General features: G+C 40.4%; 1 protein-coding gene across 3 annotated transcripts in view; it reads right to left on the reverse strand.

Moving 5' to 3' along the window:
• Positions 1 to 20,628, reverse strand: part of dnmt3bb.1 (DNA (cytosine-5-)-methyltransferase 3 beta, duplicate b.1) — a 237,770-nt gene that overhangs the window by 70,898 nt on the left and 146,244 nt on the right. For all 3 annotated transcript variants that reach the window (XM_073061890.1, XM_073061889.1, XM_073061891.1), the window contains exons 5-7: positions 19,795 to 19,962; positions 12,281 to 12,439; positions 8,445 to 8,552 (exon numbers count right to left, since the gene is read on the reverse strand). In XM_073061890.1, the coding sequence (XP_072917991.1) occupies positions 8,445 to 8,552; positions 12,281 to 12,439; positions 19,795 to 19,962 (435 nt within the window). The remainder of the gene's footprint in view (positions 1 to 8,444; positions 8,553 to 12,280; positions 12,440 to 19,794; positions 19,963 to 20,628) is intronic.

A 20,628-nucleotide genomic window follows, 5' to 3' on the forward strand; every position in this document is an offset into this window, starting at 1 on the left:
CCATTAGTTTCAAAGTAAACATGCAAAAAGATAGAAAACACAAAATGCTGGCAGAACTCAGCAGGCCAGACAGCATCTATGGGAGGAGGAAATAACGACGTTTTGGGCCGAAACCCTTCATCAGGAGTGAAGTAACATGGGATGGTCGAGGGGGGATAAGAAGTGGGGGGAGGGATAAAGTAGAGAGCTGGGAAGTGATAGGCTGGAGGGAAATGGGCTAGGGGGAAAGTGGAGAATTATGGGAAATAAAAGAGAAAGAAAGGTAGGGCTGGGGGGAGAGATTATAGTGAGGGGGGAAAAGAGAGAGAAAGAGAACCAGACTAAAATAATAGATAGGGATGGGGGTAAGGGTGGGGGGCAGGGGTATCAACGGATAATCCCACCACCAACCACATCTTCCCCTCCCCCCACTCTCGGCTTTCCACAGGGATCGCTCCCTACGCGACTCCCTTGTCCATTCATCCCCCCCCATCCCTCCCCACAGACCTCCCTCCGGGCACTCATCCCTGCAAACGGAAGAAGTGCTACACCTGCCCCCACACTTCTTCCCTCACCACCATCCCAGGCCCCAGACAGTCCTTTCAGGTGAGGCACCACTTCACCTGCGAGTCAACTGGGGTGATATACTGTATCCGGTGCTCCCGATGTGGCCATTTATACATTGGGGAGACCCGACACAGACTGGGAGACGGTTTCGCCGAACACCGGCGCTCAGTCCTCCAGCAGTGGCGGGATCTCCCTGTGGCCACACACTTCCAATTCCACAGACCACTCCCACTCTGATATGTCTGTCCATGGCCTCCTCTACCGTCAAGATGAGGCCACACGCAGGTCGATGGAGCAATACCTTATCTCCCGCCTAGGTAGCCTCCTTCCTGCCGGCATGAACATCCAACTCACAGACCTCCGTTGATACCCCTACCCCCACCCTTACCCCATCCCTATCTATTATTTTAGTCTGGTTCTCTTTCTCCCCCCTCACTATAATCTCTCCCCCCAGCCCTACCTTTCTTTCTTTTATTTCCCATAATTCTCCACCTTCCCCCTAGTCCATTTTCCTCCAGCCTATCACTTCCCAGCTCTCTACTTTATCCCTCCCCCCACTTCTTATCCCCCCTCGACCATCCCATGTTACTTCACTCCTGATGAAGGGTTTCAGCCCGAAACATCGTTATTACCTCCTCCCATAGATGCTGTCTGGCCTGCTGAGTTCTGCCAGCATTTTGTGTTTTTTATTTATTTCCAGCATCTGCAGATTCACTCGTGTTGCAAAAAGATAGGTCTGGTCCACGGGTTGAGATTCTAAATTGGAGAAAGGCTAATTTTGATGGCGTCACAAAGGATCTGTTAAGTGTGGATTGGGACAGGCTGTTTTCCGGCGAAGGAGTACTCGGCACTCCTTCAAAAATGAAATTTTGAGAGTTCAAACTTATATGTGCCTGTCAGAATAAAATGTAGAGATAACAGGTGTAGGGAACCTTGGTTTTCAAGAGCTATTGAGGTCCTGGTTAAGAAAAAAAAAAGGTGCATAGCAGGTATAGACAGATAGTAACAAGTAAGGTAGTTATTGAAGTACAAGAAATGCAAGATAACACTTAAGAAAGAAATCAGGAGGGCTAAAAGAAGACATGAGGTTTCCCTCGCAGACAATGTGAAGGAGAATTCTAAGGGATTGTTGAGGGACAAAATTTATCCTTTGGAAGATCAGAACGGTAATCCATATGCGGAGCCAAGAGATGGGGGAGGTATTAAATGAATTTTTTTGTATCTGTATTTACTCAAGAGGGACACTGTCTATAGAAGTGAGGCAAAGCGGCATCAACTTCATGGACCCTCTACAGATTACAGAGGAGTTGATTGCTGTCCTGAGGCAAATTTAGGTGAAAAAATCCCCAGGGCCTGACAAGGTTTTCCCTCAGACCCTGCAGTGGATGTTGTCTGCATGAACTTTAGCAAGGCATTTGACAAGGTCCCTCATGGGAGGTTGGACAAGAAGGTTCAGTCACTCGGCATTCAAGAGGAGATTGAATTGAATTAGATATTGGCTTTGTGGGAGAAGCCAGAGAGTGGTAGTAGATGGTTCCTTCTCTGTCTGGAGGCCTGTGACTAGTGGAGTACTGCAGGGATCGGTTCTAGTTCTGTTGTTGTTTATTATCGATACCAACTCTCTGGATAACATAGTTAACTGGATCAGCAAATTTGCAGATGACATCAAGGTTGGGGGTGTAGTATACAGTGAGGAAGGCTATCATGATGTCCAGCTGGAAAAATGGGCTGATAAATGGTACATGGAATAAAGCAGACAAGCAATACACAGTGAATGGTAGGGCACTGAGGAGTACAGTAAAACAAAGGGATCTGGGAATATAGGTCCATAATTCACTGCAAGTGGCATCACAATTAGATAGGGTCATAAAGCCAGCTTTTGGCACGTTGCCCTTCATAAATCAAAGTATTAGATACAGGAGATAGGATGTTATGTTGAAGTTGAATAAGACATTAGAGAGGCTTAATTTGGAGAATTGTGTGCGGTTTTTGTCACCTACCTACAGGAAAGATGCAAGTAAGGTTGAAAGAGTGCAGAGAAAATCTGCAAGAATGCTGCCGGGTCTAGAGGAACTGAGTTATAAAGAAAGATTGAATAGGTTAGGATTTTATTCCTTAGAACACAGAAGATTGAGAGGAAATTTGATAGAGGTATACTAAAGTATGAGGGGTATAGATAGGGTAAATGCAAGCAGGCTTTTTCCTCTGAGGTTGGGTGGGACTACACCAGAGGTCATGGATTAAGGGTGAAAGGTGAAAAATGTAAGGGGAATACAAGGAAAAACTTCTTCATTCAGTGTGTGAAATGAGCTGCCAGCTCAAGCGGTGCACGCAAACTAGCTTTCAATATTTAAGAGAAGTTTGGATTGATTATGGATGCTAGGAGTGTGGAGGGCTATAGTCCTGGTGCAGCACAATGGGATTAGGCAATCTAAATAGGTCAGCAAGGACTGGAAGGACTGAAGGTCCTGTTCCTGTGCTGTACTTTTCTGGGACTCTATACAGTATCAAATTTGGTTCAGTGGCAGGAAACAAAGGGCAATGGTTGATGAATATTTATATGACTGGAAGGCCAAATGAGATTCCACACTGCTCAGAACTTGGTCCCTTGTTTTTGGTAATAGAGGTTAATCATTTAATTTTGGGAACGTGATAAAGAATTCTCAGAAGATACAAAAATCAGCCAAAAGTGGTTGGCAATGAAGTGGAAAACTTCACATCGCAGGAAAACTGGACAGCAAGATGGTAAGTAGAAATTATGTGTGAGGTCATTCAGTTAGGTGGTGTAACAAGGCATGCAAATATATGTACAATAAATGGAAAGATATTGAATGGGTGGAGGAATCAATGGAACAGAAGGTATGTTCAAAGATCCTCGAGGTAAAAGGGTAATAAGTTTGTTAAAAAGGCGTGCAGTATGCTATTCATTAATCAAAGCTGATCAGTTAAGTTCAAGGATGGTTTTGGTGACAGAAGTGAGTTTGGGGTCAAATTAGAATTTAGGAACAGGTATGTGGGGAACTAGAGGTCAGGTTGGAGTCTAAGTGTCCACTCCGTGTTTGAAGGCCAGGATCTTTGGGCACAGAGCTCGGAAAAAGTGACGCAATGGACTTTTAACATCATAAACCAGCGAGTTGTTTGTTATGTCTCCCCTCTCGCTGTGAAAACAGAGACACCATTTTCTACCTTATTAGGGAGGGAGGGAGAGAGCCTGTGGTATGTCGTATACCGGGTGAAACGTGAAGTCTTTGGGGTAACTGCAAGTCTGTGTCTTTGCTGTTGCCTTGCTCACGCTTGAGTGCTCGGTGGCGGGTGCCGATGCTTTTCTTTTGCTGGTGGGGGGGGGGAGGGGGAATTGTGCTTGCTGCCACTTATGCACAGGAGGAAGGGGAGCTGGGGGGGGACTTTGGGGTTCTAACATTTAACTGTCATTCATTCTTTGGGGGCACTCCTCTGTTTTCGTAGATGGTTGCGAAGAAAAAACATTTCAGGATGTATATTGTATACATTTCTCCGACATTAAATGTACCTTTGAAACCTTTGAAATGGACATGGGACATTCGTGGTTGGATGTCGGATTGGCAGAAAATGGCTGCGGGCCTCTCCCAAGTCAGTGAGCTCCAGAATCGGAGTTCCATACAGGCAGGAGGAACAAGCTCCAATGACACCGTGAATTTGCAAATCGCCAAGTCTGGAGTTTGAGACTTCGTGTTCAGTGATCGGCATGTCCTGGGATCGATGCCAAGGGTCAGGTTGGAAATATGGAAGTTGAAGCTCATTGGCCAGAGCCAAGACCACAACTCACTGCGACGTCCACTTAGGAAGTAAAAGCCCAATGTCTGTAAGTCCGAGTCGACTGGAGGTCTGTCCTGCGGTTAAAAGACTGTGTGGGTTGGAGGGAGGAATGGGGCTTGTTTTGCTACTGTTGTTTTGTTGCTTGTTATGACTGTGTTGCTCTGCCAAGCATGGTGAGCATACTATGTTGGCACAGGAATGTACTGAAAAACTTGAGGGCCAGCTGGTGGCATAGTGGCATCAGCTGGACTCTGGAGCAAATGGTCCTGAGTTCGAATCCAGCTACAGAAACGCCACATGATGAGCAATCACCAATAAGATTGGTGCAAAAAGCTTGTCGTGACGGCACTCTGATGACTCCATCAGGAGTAAAGGGAATTCTTCTTCAAGCCAGCTAGTGGCGTAGAGGCATCAGCGCCGGACTTTGGAGCAAAGCTCCCGAGTTCGAATTTGAATCCAGCCGGCTCCCTTGCATGCTTTCCATCCGTGCTGGGTTGAGCACAGATTGAGTGTCGAGCTAGCAATTTAGCCTCGTAAAGAGAAAGCCTGCTAAACAACCACTATCACTCGGAGTTAAGGGTGTTCTTTTTATTCTGTGTTCTATTAAGGTGGGGGGATATATGGGAGGCAGGGTTTAAGAATCAACACAACATTGTGGGCCGAAGGGCCTGTACTGTGCTGTACTATTCTATGTTCTATGTTCCAAAGTTAGTTGTTAACACAAAACACATTTCATTGTATGTTTCAATGTATAAATGATAAATAAACTTGAATCCTGAACAATATACAATTTAGGCTGCAGTTTGAACATAATTCTCATCATCACATTCCAGAAATAACCTGCTTCACTGGAGAAGGTGCAGAGGAGAACAGGAAAATGTAATGGCTGGAATACTGCAGCTATGAAAAAAGATCAGATAAGCTGGGTTATTTTTCTTTGGAACTGAAGCGGCTGAGTGCAGATTTAACTGAGATACAAAAACTATGGGAAACTTAGAGCATAGTGGAAGGATATATTTGCCTAACAGAGGCCAAAAACTAGAGAACAGAGATTTAAAGGAAGTGGTAGATTGCTTAGAGGAGGAATTTTTTCCCCTCATTTTTCCTCTGGGGTTTGGAGGACACAGCCTATAAGGGTGATAGAAGCAGAGTTTCAGCATGATTATGTTTTTGAAGAGCCATGAGACTCAGACAGACAGACAGACATACTTTATTGATCTCGAGGGAAATTGGGTCTCGTTACAGTTGCACCAACCAAGAATAGTGTAGAAATATAGCAATAAAAAACCATAAATAATAATAAGTAAATTATGCCAAGTGGAAATTAGTCCAGGACCAGCCTATTGGCTCAGGGTGTCTGACACTCCAAGGGAGGAGTTGTAAAGTTTGATGGCCACAGGCAGGAATGACTTCTTATGACGCTCAGTGTTGCATCTCGGTGGAATGAGTCTCTGGCTGAATGTACTCCTGTGCCTAACCAATACATTATGAGTGGATGGGAGACATTGTCCAAGATGGCATGTAACTTGGACAGCATCCTCTTTTCAGACACCACCGTCAGAGAGTCCAGTTCCACCCCCACAACATCACTGGCGTTATGAATGAGTTTGTTGATTCTGTTAGTGTCTGCTGCCCCAGCACACAACAGCAAAACACGATAGCACTGGCCACCATAGACTTATAGAACATCCTCAGCATTGTCCAGCAGATGTTAAAGGACCTCAGTCTCCTCAGGAAATAGAGACAGCTCTGACTCTTCTTGTAGACAGCCTCAGTGTTCTTTCACCAGTCCAGTTTATTGTCAATTCGTTTCCCCAGGTATTTGTAATTCTCCACCATGTCCACACTGACCCCTTGGATGGAAACAGGAGTCACCGGTGCCTTAGCCCTCCTCACATCTACCACCAGCTCCTTAGTCTTTTTCACATTAAGCTGCAGATGATTCTGCTCACACCATGTGACAAAGTTTCCCACCGTAGCCCTGTACTCCGCCTCATGTCCCTTGCTGATGCATCCAACTATGGCAGAGTCATCAGAAAACTTCTGAAGATGGCAAGACTCTGTGTTGTAGTTGAACTCAGGGGCACAGATTTACAGCTACAAGGTACGATTAGTCTGCAGTGCTCTTTTAAACCTGGCAGAGACATAATGGCCTCCTTCTGTGTAGTAAATTTTTGAATGTTTTTATTACACCGTAAGTGCTGCATTGAAGGTTCAATTATTTGGACTTGATTACATGGGAGAACAAAAATTTAGCTTCCTGTATACTTTTGGGTGTACCTTATGGATTTTGGGCTGCTGGTCATGAAAATCGCCGTGAAATTTCCCTATCACGCACTTTATTTTGTAATTGCCTTTCAATTCATAATTCAAGTCAATTAAAATGTTGCCCACACTGTAAGCTGAAAAGTTTTCTATCTTGTCCAGGCATGCTTAGGCAGGGCTGCTGCATGGCAGGACAAGTTTTAAAAAGGTTATAAAAGCATCACGCACACATCGCTCTAAGCATTTCATTTACATGTATAATCAGTTTGCGATCACGTTGAAGCGCACGCTCTACGCACATAGCATATTCTGTTTACTCATTATAATGAAGTAATTTTATTTTTAGGAGCATTTGTGATAGCAAGATGTCTTGCCATTGTTGTAACAGCCGTGGTACTTTCTGTTACATCTCTGGCAAGTATACGCTTAAATCTCAAAGACGGAGCATGACTTCTCTTATTAAGAAAGCCTATGATTTCTACTTCAGTGGTAAAATTGGCAACCAACACAAAGCCTGGACTCCTCATATTTGTTGCATTCCCAGGTAGACTTCTCCCCTGCAAATCTTGGCGCTGTCCGTGACGAACATGTTGAAAGGTTTTGCAGGGACATTGTGGTCATGGAGAATCGGTATCAGGGCAACTGGAATCCATCAGTACTGACTGATTATTGTTGAACACTTAAGCAAGAAGCCTCAGACACTGAATACAACTAAAACCCATCAATAAAACATTTTTAGTTTAGTTGAACTATTGCAAAGTGTTAGCACCATTATTCAATTAAATGCTTTATATTCAATAAAAGTTAATTTCTTGTTTTTCCAAATTCCTATGTGATACAAGTAGTCTGAAATTATGGTCGTGTTCAGCTTCAAGTGGTCTATCATAGCTAAAGAAAATTTGAGGAAGCAACACTTTCAAAAAAATTTGTTGTCCAATGTTATAAACCCATTGCTCATTGTCCTCTGAATTAGATTGTAAAGCATTACTCAAAGAAAAATGCATAATTCTTCAGGTTACCAGCCAACATTTGTCTTTTGGCTAGAATTGGTTATTGCAAGATAATCTTATTCCTACCAGTGAGGTCCTGCTGAGCACAAAGTGGGACAACAGCTATATTGTGAAATTGTTGGTAAAGAACACAACATATTCTTAATTTGAAAGGTGTTGAAGGCCACGAAGTATTCAGATCTGTCAAATTTCTGCCTTGCAGGAAACAAAAGAGGACCCCTAGGAAATGGCACACCATCACATTCAAATTTGGCCTTTTCATATTATTGAATTAAGTTTAACACCAAGCAGTAGCTATACGATTCCAACTAATTTAGTAAACAGATTCCCATGTTGGGTCATGCAATTGTAAATATTTATATTATAAATTTCCATATTTTAGGGAGTGAAAGTTCTTTTTAAAAAAAATGAGAATTCAGAAGACAATTTTATTATGACTACTTTGGACATAAGGAAAACTATTAGGGCACAGAGCATCTGAATGAACCATCAATCCAGAGTTCAATTCCTACTTTGATGAAGGATCTTTGATCTGAAATATTAACTTTATTTCTCTTCCCAAAGGTGCGACTTAACCTGCTGAGTATTTCCTTTATTTTCTGTTTTCATTACCACTTAAACATTAAAAGTAAACTAGACCTACAGCATTTGAATTTTTATTCAAGATCAAGAGCTGGGAATCTATGATTCCCCACCAGGGTTGATTGAAAAGCTGACCTTCAAACTAAGTCAACAAAACTATCTAACTTCTGAAGAAAGAAAAGCATTCATAATTAGTCCAAAAGACTTCAATACGACAAATGCATTCCTAGTTTTAAAATGTATTACCTCCAAAGCCTGGAACACAGCTCTTTTGTAAGAAACCAGCTTGTTAAATGCAGATGTGTGAAAATACTGGCTAATAGCAGTTAAAGGCATAAGTTTGTCAGCAGAAACCTTGAAAACAAGAAGGTACAAAAATGTTAATCATCCAAAGCATTCTGAAAACTGCATATTTTTAAGAACAGATATGCATTCTTCGACTCTTATTCCAAACTGCAAGTTATTGCATCATCACTGCACAGGGATGTCCTGAACCAACCTTATATTTAACAATAAAAAAACACTAGATATTGTTTAGTAGCATTTCTACTGACCCTGGAAAACCAAAGGAGTGAGATCTATTACAGCTGATAAGTCCATCTCAAATTTCAGAGACTAGGTCAGCAGAAGAACTGTGCATCACATCTGCAAGGTCACTAGTTATACCTGCACCAAACTGCCAACACAGTTATTATCATAGAACAGAGGATTTGATGGGATTTAAAATACACTTCAAGGAGTAAATTATCAATAACACTGATTTCATGTGATAGGAAAACAGAATCATAGAATTATATAGCATGAAAACAGGCCCTTTGGCCCAACTCATACTGACCAAATTGTTCTCCTGAGTGGTCCCATTTGTCTGCATTTGAGATATCCCTCAAAAACTTAACTTTTAAACACGTCATTAAAATTCTGTAATTGTACCTCCCTCTACCAGCTCCTGTAGCAGTTCATCTCATAAACTTGTATGAAACACTTGTCCCTCAAGTCCCTTTACATCACTTCCCTCTCACTTCAAATCTATGCCTAGAGAATGCAGACACAAGAGATGTTGCAGACGCTGTAAATCTTGAGCAACACACACAACATGCTGGAGGAACTCTGCAGGCCAGACAGCTTCTATGGATAGGAAATGGATTCCATTAATGCTGCCTGACCTGCTGAATTCCTTCAGCATTTTATGTATTGCTTAAATCTATACCCACTAATCTTCAATTCCCTTCCCTGGGAAAGACATGATGATCATCTACCTTATTTATGCTCCTTGTGATTTTATAAGTATCTATAAGGCTATCCACCAGCCTTTTTCATTCCAGATAAAACAGTCCAAGCCTATTCAGTCTCTTCACATAACTCATGGCCTCCAGTTCCAGCAAGATCCCTGTGAATCTTTTCTATAGTCTCTATAGTTTAATCACATCCTTCCCAAAGTATGGAAAACAGACCTGCACACAATATTCCAGGGTTGGTCACACCAACATCCTGTCTAGCTAAAAGATGCTGTCTCAACTCTTGTACTCAAAGTTCCATCCAATGAAGGCAAGCTGATAGCACCTTCACCACTTTCAGAGAGCTATTTATTTGCATGTTTAGGTCCTTCTGAGGGTAAATGGGATTAATACAGATGGGTAAAAAGGTTAAATTGAATGTGGTGAGTCTAGCTAACCTTTCTGTGCTGTATAACTCTGTAACAGACAAGCATTGCTCACACTCAACCACAGACTACAGATATCTGAAGATCAGTCAGAGGGAAATAGGACAATCCCCAAGATCAGGGGAATAAAACAAAAGAAGAGAAATTCTCCAATCTATGATGAATATATTTTGAAAACACTGTAGTGCAATGTATGGCAAGGAAATATGTGACAATACTTAAACCTCCTTACAATCTGAAATCTACCAACATAATCCTAATCATTTAAAAGATTTACTCCTCTTTGGTCTAGTTTATACTTGGGTGTACTCATGTATCAGGTGAGGGGACTTCTTTAACAAATGACCAATAATGCATTGACAACAAGTAACTTTCAGTCTCCACATTACTCTTAATAAAATAATCTTCTGTAGTGAAATTCAAATACAACAGCGGCTATGTTTCACTAGGTGTTTGAGGAGATTTAGTATGCCACCAAAAACACTCGCAAATCTCTACAGATTTACTGTGGAGAGCATTCTAACTGACGGCATCACCATCTGGTATGGTGGGGGTGGGGGAGGGGAGAGCTACTACACAGGATTGAAATAAGCTGCAGAGAGTTGCAAACGTAGTCAGCTCCATCATGGGCACTAGCCTCCGTCGTATCTGGGATATCTTCAGGGCATTCTCTTGATGCATCCATCATTGAGAACCCCCATCACTCAAGACATGCCCTGTTCTCATTGCTACCATTAGGAAGGAGGTACAGGAGCTTGAAGGCACACACTCAGTGATTCAGGAACAGCTTCTTCCCCTCTAACATGATCACTGCTTCACTGTTTTCTTTCCCTATTTTCGCACTATATATTTGAATATATACATTTTTATTGTAATTTACAGTTTTTCTACTATTACATATTGTATTGCTGCTGCAAAGACAATGACATATGCCCATGATATTAAACCTGTTTCTAAACTATTGGCCTGGAAATTCTGCAGTGCTTGAAGAGCTACATTTAAATAGAACTGCAGAGGGTTTACCTATGTCCTTTGAGAGGTGCTGTGCAGTAGTAGAGGATTGGATATGAGGCCCAGGGGAGTTTGTAATGGGGGCCCTGAATGACATCTGAAAGGAGGGAGGAAGAATTCCAAACGAGTACTGAAAAAGAAACAGGAATTCTCTGGCTCCCTACAGGTTGCTTAGTTATGGTTGGTCCTTTTTAACTGACTACAGCCCGCTTCCTTCTGATTAACATTTGATGGCTTTGAGTGTACAAATGAATTTTACTTGTTACTTTTTATTTTATTTAGCAACAAGCCAAGCCACCCCAGAAACCCCTGATGAACCCGAAGAACAGGACAATTTACAATGACCAATTAACCTACCGGGTGCATCTACGGACTGTGGGAGGAAACCAGAGCATCCAGGGAAAACCCATGATTTCCACAGGGAGGACATACAAAATCCTTTCAGATGGTGCCAGAATTGAACTCAGAAACACCATGAGCAGTAACAGTGTTGTGCTAACCACTGTGTTACTGTGGCACCCATTCCCTTTGGCATCACTGCATGTAATTGGGATCATCGCATGTCTGTACATCATATACATGGAGAACCAGGCACAAATTTTCAAAGCACTATCATGTGCACAGTTGAATGCACATCACAATGTAGAGCAAGGCTAAATCATAGCATGAGGCATACAAAACATTATTATATAAAAGAATTTCCAGCCTATTATATTCACATGTTTACAGCCTCATGCAGGAATTTACAGTACTGTGCAAAAGTCTTAGGCATATATATGTATAGCTAAGGTGCCTAAATCCTTTGCACAGTACTTTGGTAATTTTATGTTTGCACTGTGCTGCTGCCACAAAAAAAACTAATTTCATGAAATGTGAGTGAAGCTAAACCTGATTCTGATATGGGACTCTATTGTGAACTGAGAGTGGGAAGAGGGCAGGGAGAAGGGAGGGAGCAGGAAGCACCAGAGTGACATTCTGCAATGATCAATAACCATTTGTTTGGAATCAAATTACCTTCACTAGTGTCTCAAGGCCGGGTATGTCTGCACCCACACCACCCACCTGCCCTGGCACACCTTCTCTGCCACCAGTCCCACACCTCCCATGCAGCGCTCCACCCTCACCATTCCCAACATCCTTTGCTCCCGCCAGATTTACAAACTCGCTCTCCACCCCATGCTGACAAATACAGTACTGTACTAAAGGCTTAGGCATCCTAGCTATATATATATGTGCCTAAGTTTTTGCACAGTGCCGTACCTATTTATGCTTAACATTTTAGCACACATGGGAGCAGAATTAGGCATTTAAACTTCACCAAACCTAAAATTTTACCTTTTAATCTTTAAAGAAAAAAGTCATCGAACTATTCTGAAACTTTTCACATTATCGTCTCCTGTTTTGTACTGACCTCTGAGAACTTGCCATCTCCAAACCACTGAAGCCATCTCATTCCTGATGCAGCTTGCCTTCTTCCAGGTGTGCGCCAGGAAACCACAATTGCCGGCCACCACGAGAAGCCCTTTATTTTTCCCCAAACCAATTCCCCAATACCATAACCTTTGCCATCCTGAAGATGAAAAAAATTAGACTAATCAGAATCCCAAATTTTTTCCAAGTTAATCAACTGTAAGGAATCATTTAAAATAATATGTCAATTTGAAATATTTTACGATGCCAAATTAACAATGCTGCCCGAGCTACTTTTCACTGACTTCATATTTGTTTTATATAGGAGCCTATATTCCACCTATGTTAAATTGAGCAGGAAGGTATAGATGCTCAGAAATAGAAAAACCAAGGTCTCCTTATTTACGATACAGAATTGACACAATGAATTCCATTTGCATTACCCATATTTCATGCATGAAGACTATATATTTGCAAATGAGCAAACTAAAATGCATCCCTTGATTTCCAATAATTAAGGCTGAAATCAATCTGCTGAATTAACAAATCTATTTATTTATTTATTCATTAGTTCTAATAACGGCCTCTCATTCAAACCCATCAAGTATAAAGGAAAGCAGGCCAAGAGGCCAGAGGGGTTCAACATAATCAATTACATCAATAAACCCCAGGATCTGTAAGTGAAAATAACAGAGAACTGCCACCAGTAGTTGACCACCGGAAATCATAAACACAAGAAATTCCACAGATGCTAGAAATCTTGAGCAACACACAAAGTGCTGGACGAACTCAACAAGTCCCGCAGCATCTATGGGGAGGAAGAAACAGTCAATATTTTGGGCTGAGACCCTTCATCAGGATTGGAACAAAGGGAGAAGAAACCAGAATAAGTTGTGGGGTTGGGTAAGGAGTAAAACTGACAGGAGATGGGTGAAAACAGGTGAAGGAGAAGGTGGATGAGCAGGGGAGGAGGAGTATGATGTAAGAAGCTGGGAGGTGACAGGAGGAGAAGGTGAAGGGCTAAAGAAAGATCAATCTGATAGGAGAGGACAGGGGCACCAAAGGGAGGTGATGAGCAGGTGAGGAGAAAGGGTAGGAGGAGGATCAGAATGGGGAATCAAAAGAGAGAAGGGAGTAGGAGTGGGAAATTATCAGAATTTGGTGTTCAGGACATCAGGTTGGAGGCTACCCACAAAAATTATGAGGTATTGCTCCTTCAACCCGATTTTGGCCCCCTCGTAGTTGTAGATGAGGCCATGGATCGGTATGTTGCAATGGGACAGGGAAGTTGACTTGAAAGGGTTGACCACAGGGAATTCCCACCTATTGTGGCAGATGGAGTGTTCGATAAGGCAGTCCCCCGATCTACGTTGGATCTCACTGATATAGAGGAAGCTGCATCAGAAGCACTGGATACAAAAGATGACCCCAACAAACTCACAGGTGAAGTATCATCTTACTTGGAAGGACTTACTGAATACCTGAATGGGTGTGAGGAAGGAATTATGGAGGTATAGGGAACAGGATAGCACTTGTCCCACTTGCAGGGATAAGTGCCAGGAGGGAGATCAGTGTGTAGGGACATGTGGACAAAGGAGTCATATAGAGAGCGATTCCTGCGGAAAGTGGAGAAATGGGGAGAGGGTAAGATGTGCTTAGTGGTAGGATCCCATTGTAGATGGCGTAAGTTACAGGGAAAGATGTGCTAGATACAGAAGCTGATAGGGTGGTAGGTAAGGTCAAGGGGAATCCTATCCCCACAATGACACCGGGAGGATAGGATGATGGGGACTACCGGAAGATCATCCGCAAATATCTTTACCATAGAGTAGTACTGGTGGAGGCAGGAATCAACTCTGTCTCCATTTTACACAGTGAAAGGATCTTATGCAGTACTAGCTGCATCATTAGCCACACATATACCAAAATGGCAATTAAAGGATTATTCAATGCAGCTAATATTTTCATTATTTCCACTAACTTGCAATAAGAAATTAATTGCCATGGTGCACTTCACTCAGACATAAAATTCTTCTTGCTTTCCATCATTAGCAGCAGAAGACAAACATAAAAAGGTTTAAAAAGATTTGCATAAAGTATTGTTAAGTTTTACTGAGCTTTCCAAGTTCTAACTCTCTAGGAAATCCAAGTTTAGGCTACTCTACTGTCATTCATACAAACATTCAGATAACTATAAAACTGTGTGCATTAAAGTTATTAAATGAACTTCGAGCAGGACACAAAAAAGCTGCTTGTAAGAGTAGATGCAAAGACCAAGGCCCAGTCAGATAAATAGAAGACAAAAAAGAAAGGACTGAATGGAAATATCAGAGGATGTTGTGGATGAGGAAATCAAGAGGAGTGATCAGATCATAAAGAGGGCAATAGAAAGATTAATGAAAGACTATTCCAGTGAACTAAGTGGACCTTCCCAAGGCCAAGATACACAAACTAGAAGAAAAAGGAAGTAAGAGATGGAGAGAAAGAATGTGAACAAGAAACAGAATGGTGTTAAAGAGAGGAGGAAAGTCAAAAAAGAAAGGGATGAGTAGAGAGAGAAAAAAGAAGGAAGGTGTCTAGAGCTGTCAGAACCTCTTCCTACAATCTCAGAGTCAACCCCTACAACACCACAGTTAAGCCTAAATGTGACAATTTAAAATTTACTATGCTGTGTATGTCCATATATAGTAGATGGATTACATAGTATTGTGTGTATATAGTTGAGATGTATTCTTTATTAAGTTGGGAGTTTATAGCTAATCAGGAAGGAGTGTTGTGTATTTAATATTTCAATAATATCTAAGTAATTTTGTACATCAGGTACAAGTGCTTCAGGATTCGCACCACCAGGTTTAAGAACAGTTAGTACTCCTCAACCATCAGGCTCTTGAACAAAAGGGGATAACTACACTCATCCTACTTCTGGTGTTCCCACAACTGATGGTCTCACTTTAAGGACTGTTTACTTGTTATTTCATGTTTGTTATTTATTGCTATCTATTTATATTTGCATATGCACAGTTTGTAGATCCTGTTTACAGTTACTGTTCTATAGATTTGCTAAGTATGTCCACAGAAAAAGAATCTCAGTGTTGTATGTGGTGACGTGTATGCACTCTGATAATAAAATGAACTTTGATATATATTGTTTGATTAACCATTCTCGTTTATTTGAATGATTAATTACAGGTTACATGTAAGAATACATTAATTGCATACATCATCACACTATCATATGATACATGCACACTTCTCTTAAAATAAACTCGAAGCCAGACCTGCATTCCTGGACTCACATGTTTTCTTTAAATTAGCTTAACGTTTTGAAGTTACAAAACATAACATTGACGATGAGGTATTTCCAAAATGAACCCGACAAGACTATCGATCAGTTCATGTGCAGCGAGACATTTGAAGTTAAAAAAAAGAACAGCTTTGCGCAGCCCAGCACGTGGAGAGGCAGTCTTTGGAAAGGAAGACATGATCGAGTTTTTTTTTAAAGTCAGAAAGCTAGAGTATGGGTTCAGAAAGAGAAATGAAGGAATTCACAGATTCATATGTTCCGGGTGATAATAATCATTTAAAAAAAATCAGAAGTGGCTGGCTACATCAGAAAGATTGACGAGTTTGATTACATGGTGGGTACTTGGCTCATGTATACTGAATGATTAGAACAGTATTTTGAAGCAAATAAATAGCAAACGAGAAACAAATAGCAATTTTGCTAAGCGCATTGGGTTTAACGCATATAGTTTGCTTCAAAGTTTGACTTTCTCCAAACAAACCATCAGAAATTTGCTTTGCTGCTATTGTAAAAGTAACACGGGAATACTTAGAACCAAACCCAATATTAATTGAAAAACACTTTAGGTTTCATAAGCAAAGTCAAAAAGAAGAGCTGAATTCAGTGTACATGGCTGAATTGAAGAGATTGTCTGAGCATTGTCAGTTTGGTAATGGGCTTGAAGATACATTAAGAGATCACTTAGTTTGTGAAATGTCAAAAGAAAGCTTTCAAAAACAGCTCCTAACTGAAGCATAGCTTACATTCAAACAAGCAGTGGAAATAGTTTTTTCAATGGAAACCACAGACAGAGACATAATTGAGTTGCAGTCAGGTAAGAAAGTGAGCATGAACAAAATTGCATCATCCAAACAGAAACTGGATTAGCCAAACAAATGTCATTACTGGTGTGGCACAGGGGAGGGGTCACATATGCCAAATAAAAGGAGACTTAAAGGTGAAACTTGCAAATAATGCAATCAAGTAGGTCACACACAAAGAGCATGTCGAGCAGACAAAAATAAATGGACTGCACACAGAAGAGGAATCACTAAAAAGTCAAGTTGTAGTTTCAAAAAGAGCACTAATCTGCATGTTGTTGATAGAAAACCTGATAATGATGAGAGTGACACAGGATTGTGTAGCCTTGAGATTTAGCAATGTAATAAAATGGAATTAGACACTGGTTCAGCTGTTTCAGTCATTCTGAAAAATGAGGTTGAACGGCATATCAAAGATACCAAACTGAAGCCTGCAGATATCCAGCTCAGAACTTATACTGGAGAAAAGATAACTCCTGTGGGAATGACATCTGTAACAGTGAAATACAACAACCAACGAGCCACGATGAGCTTGTATGGGGTAAAAACAGAAGGATCAACATTGTGGGGACATACTTGGCTGAGACAACTACAACTTGAGTGGAGATCCAACCACCATTTGCATGCCACATCCCCTGTAATGAAGTCAACTGAAAGTGAATTGAGAAAGGTACTGGATGATGCAACAACTGTCTCCATGCTGAACATCATGAACTGTTGCACAACAGAGGACACAGATGTTAGTGCTGACCTCTGTGCCTCTGGTTGGAAAGCATATTGGACCAAGGAAGGGCTGTGCTGCTCAGTGGAAGCATGAAAGTGATGAAAGCAGCGGTCTGACTACAACAGTTTTCATAGGCAAAGTATCGGAGAAAGTTTTTGATATGTAATCAGGTAGTTACTTGCAAAATATGGCTTGGCTTTATCTTGGAGAGAGTTCAACAAGCTTCAGGAAAGTTGTAAGCATTCTGCTTTTATGAATATAAAGAACCAGAATCTACTCTGTCTGCATTAAGGCTGTTGCATGAACTTCAAGAGGGAGACAAAAAGCTGCTTGAAAAAGTAGATGCAAAGACCAAAGCCCAGCTGGATGAATGGAAGGCCAAACAGAAAGGAGTCAATGGAGATACGAAAACAGAGGATTCATCAGATGTTTTTGTGGATGCAGAAACGAAGAGGAGAGATCAGATTGTAAATGGAGCAATAGAAGTATTAATAAGAGAATACTCCAGTAAACTAAATGGACCTTCCCAAGATCAAGATGCACAAACTAGAAGAAAAAGAAAAGGAGAAGAAAGGTGTCCAGAGCTGTCAGAACCACTTCCTGCAGTCTCAGAATCAATTCCTACAACCACCACAGAGAAAGTCCCAGAACCCGAGATTGTTTCACAGCCACAGGTCTCATCTGCCAAGAAGAGTGACCCCCTTGTCAGGAAAGATGTTATCGCACAAGAGTAAGAATTCCTTCTTAACAATTAAATCTATAGGCCTGAATGGGACAATTTCAAAATTTACTATGTGTGTATGTATGTATATAGTAGTTGTATTATATAGTATATGGTCTATATAGTTGAGATGCATCCTCAATTGAGTTGGAGTTTATAGTTAAATAGAGAGGAATGTTATGTATTTGATATTTCAATATTTGAGTAATCTTGTATATATATTGTTTGAATAAGCATTATTCTTAGTTTAAGTAATAAATTATGGGTTATATGTAAAACTACATTAATTGCACATGTATCAGACTCCTGTATTTTCTTTGAATTAGATTAATGTTTTGAAGTACCAAAACACAACAGTATATGTATCTTTTGACACAGCTTTGTTCCTGGTCAGAGAAGATCCAAAACTCTAATCAATACACTTTAGCAATAATATGACCAGTTAGATTACTTTACGCTAAAATGCACTTAGTTTTTTGTGTTCTTTCTTCTAAAAATTATGTATAATTTGTTATCTTCTGAATGCTGCTTAAAAAATGCTATGTGCCTGTGATAGTGTTAGCCTCCACACTATCAAAAATTCCATGACCCTTTTAATCTTCTGCAAACTTAATGATCATGTCTCCTACCTTCACATCAAAATCATTCACTTTTGTTATACACAACAGAGGTCTCTGCACCACTGTTTGTAGAATACCACTAGGCACAGTCATCCAATCACTTATCTTCCACCATCTCTGTCTGACTCCCATCATCAAGCCAATTTTGGATTCAACTTGCCCCTGGTCTTATAGACCATAAAATTTTATGGTCCCTAACCATCATGCTATTCAATTCAGTCTTGAGAAATTAGTACTCTACTATAACAACTGATTTTGATTGATACCAGTTCTTAATACAAATCTGTTGAAATATGAAATACTTCCAAATAATCCATTTTCTGACAGATGCACATGGGTTGGTAGTTTTCTGGAAAGACTGTTCAAATCTATATTTGTGATAAAATGGATTGAATGATTATACTGATATGAAAACAAAATTATTTTAGCCCTTTACTTTGCTCTAAATTCCTCCATCCATTGCGACAAAGTTCCCCACTTGGCAGTAATTGTAATAGTACAAAGTTTCCAAAAAACATTCTGTTTCAAGAATTAATGCTTAATATAAAGCTGGGGTTGGTAAAACTGTTAAACTGTGTGGAGCAAGTGTATTTATTAATAATGAACAACATTTTTGCACCATTGCAAAGATAGGGATGAGGAACAGGAGTAAGTCACACAACCCCCTCAAACCGTTCATAAACATCACTCCTGATCTGATTGCTGGTTCAATGTACCTCTGCCCTCTCCTAGTTACCTTTCAGCCCATGAGCCAAAGTTCATGAAACAACACTCTTGAAATTACTATGCATAAATATTACCAAATATTTACCATGAGGACTAAAATCAATTTTTCTCTATTTCAAGTAGAAATTTAAAAGCAACGGTTTAAACTTAAAACTTTTTGTAGGAAAGTCAATGAAATGGTTTTATCGTATTGTGATAAATGGTTTGAGATTTTTCTGTAGTATAATTTCAAAATATTCATTAGCAAAGTTTCAACATGTAATGTGTCCTATCTTGACCAGGTTGTTGTGAGATTACTGGAAAATGTCAGTGTCATAAAATAACTGTACTGAGCAAAGTTAAGGTCCTTGAGCCTGCAATAAGGCTCATTCAATAAGATCATGATTGACAGAGAGTTTTGTCAGATTTGAGTCTAATACACAAGCGGAAATGTACACATGGAATTTAGGAACAGCAATTGAGGCCTCATTAGTACATTAAAAAAGAAATTAAAGACCTTAGTGGTACATTGTTATCCACCCTAAAGTTTATGATGCATCCTCTCAGCAAGTCCATCTATGTATTAGCCGCATAAATATATGAAATCTACCTGTATTTCTATGCTTTTAAACAGATTTTACCTGGTACTGAGGGACTCCATCTGTATCCTTCACAATACTGCTCTCACAAACAAAGCCGTCTGCTGGACTTGGAGATATCTTACTACTTTCCAGAGGCTCCACAGTCAGGTCAATGACAGGATTTTCTGTTATGAAAGCCTTGGAAGAGGATGTCCTGGTCTTCTGGGACTGCAAAAAACATCAAGAAACAAACAGGTTGATACTGCATTACAAGAGAAAGCTGTGTTTACCAGAATTATTTTCCAATGGGACTGGAGGAGTTTCTGTCAGCCAACTGGTAAGACAGGTCTGAGGCTAGTAATAATCATTCAGACATGATTATCTCCAATTAACCACATTAGTGTTCTTCAGGAGTAATAATTATTCTTTAAGTATGCCATAACAGATAGCACACTTAATGGAAAACCCACCACATAATTCTAGTCCACTCCAAAATGGAGCAAGCTTTCGACTATTACATTTATGCCAGTTAAGTATATGAGCAACAAAAATAAAATGCAAAAGCATAACAACACACAAAGAAACCTGAAACAAGTTCAAATCATGATGTTTAAGATAATTTTTGTGCTGTTTTCCTGATGGAATGTTAAGCATTCCACAGAGCTGCCCTTAATTCCCCTCATGAAGCAGAGTGCTGCAGGACATGGAGCTATAACTCAGATTTATGATTGTCTTTAAAGTTCAAGAAGGTTAATTTGATGGTCTAAGAAATGCCTTAATGGTGACAGAATTAAATACTCCAGTAATTAATATCTTAAGAAGATAATGGATCAATTGCATTTATCTGGCCATGTGATACTTACTTGCTTTTGAGAAATGCCAGAAACTGAAATC

Source organism: Hemitrygon akajei, chromosome 11, assembly GCF_048418815.1.
Source record: "Hemitrygon akajei chromosome 11, sHemAka1.3, whole genome shotgun sequence".
In the NCBI taxonomy this organism is placed as follows: domain Eukaryota; kingdom Metazoa; phylum Chordata; class Chondrichthyes; order Myliobatiformes; family Dasyatidae; genus Hemitrygon; species Hemitrygon akajei.